A 1,323-nucleotide genomic window follows, 5' to 3' on the forward strand; every position below is an offset into this window, starting at 1 on the left:
GCTGTACCGAACTTTTATGAATTCATCGTTCTAGTCACGTCCTTCGAGAGAGGCCAAAGACGTACGTGGCACTACCGACACGACCTTGTGGCATGCACAGCTTTGTTTATTTGCAGGATAACCACTCCCTGATAATGAGAGATCCATACGTGCATGCACACGTACTCTCCCTTCTCCTGCCAGCTTGTGTCAGTGTGCATCTCGAACTCGAATACGCCATTATTCTGGAACGGAGCTCATCGCTATAAATAATCGCTTCAGCTACACTTTCTCTGCATCGCAAGTCGCAACAGTTCAATACAAAACCACACACCTCAGCTGTAGATCGATCAGTAATCGAGGAGAATGGAATACCAGGGGCAGCACGGGCAGGCGACCAACAAGGTGGAGGAGTACGGCCAGCCGGTGGCCGGGCACGGCGGCGTCACAGGCGGACCCACGCGGACACACGGCGCCACCGCTGCCGCCGGTACCGGAGGCGGGCAATTCCAGCCGATGAAGGACGACCACAAGACCGACGGCATCCTACGCCGCTCCGGCAGTTCCAGCAGCTCCAGCTCGGTACGTTCCGTCTCGATCGCTCGCCTCAGTACATCATCTTAGTTAATTTGATGTGCTTGTGTATATGTGATGATGAAACTTATGTACGTATATGTATTTATAGTCTGAGGACGACGGCGTTGGCGGGAGGAGGAAGAAGGGGATGAAAGAGAAGATCAAGGAGAAGCTCCCCGGAGGCAACAAGGACACCGCCCAGCAGCAGCAGACGGCGGCGGCGACCACCGGCACAGGCACTACTGCGGAGGCCACCGGCGAAAAGAAGGGGGTGATGGGAAAGATCAAGGAGAAGCTTCCCGGCGGGCAGCATTGAGCTATCTGTGTTCTATAGCCTCGTATAGAATAAGTTGTCCCGCGTGCGACGGCGTGGACGCGTGTTCGTAATACCGACATGGTCGGTGTGATATGCTTTGTGTGAGCCGATTGTATATTTATGTACAATGTTGTATGTATACTTTCTCCATTCCCACGAATAAGGATTATATATTTTTCGAAAACTTAGGAAAAAAACTACCAACATTATAAAATCATATAAATATTATATGAAAATATATTTAATGGTGTATCTAACTATATTGATTTAATTTGTACCATACATGTTAATGATTTTTTTCTAAAACCTTGATTAAACTTTACATAGTTTAGAAAAAATATAAACCTTATTTATTGAAATAGTGATAATATTATTTTCGTATCAGGAAAATATTACAGTAATATTTTTTAGATGGGGGTTTTCATTTACGGTTTGATTGCTTTGAGCGAGTA

General features: G+C 46.6%; 1 protein-coding gene across 1 annotated transcript; it reads left to right on the top strand.

The window, feature by feature from the left end:
• The first annotated feature begins 345 nt into the window (after positions 1 to 345).
• LOC124667621 (dehydrin DHN2-like) lies at positions 346 to 871 on the top strand. The gene is made up of 2 exons (XM_047204888.1): positions 346 to 561; positions 665 to 871. The coding sequence occupies exons 1-2, from the start codon at positions 346 to 348 to the stop codon at positions 869 to 871; spliced, it is 423 nt and encodes a 140-aa protein (XP_047060844.1).
• The last annotated feature ends 452 nt before the right edge of the window (positions 872 to 1,323 follow it).

Source organism: Lolium rigidum, chromosome 6 (assembly GCF_022539505.1).
Source record: "Lolium rigidum isolate FL_2022 chromosome 6, APGP_CSIRO_Lrig_0.1, whole genome shotgun sequence".
Taxonomy (NCBI): Eukaryota; Viridiplantae; Streptophyta; class Magnoliopsida; order Poales; family Poaceae; genus Lolium; species Lolium rigidum.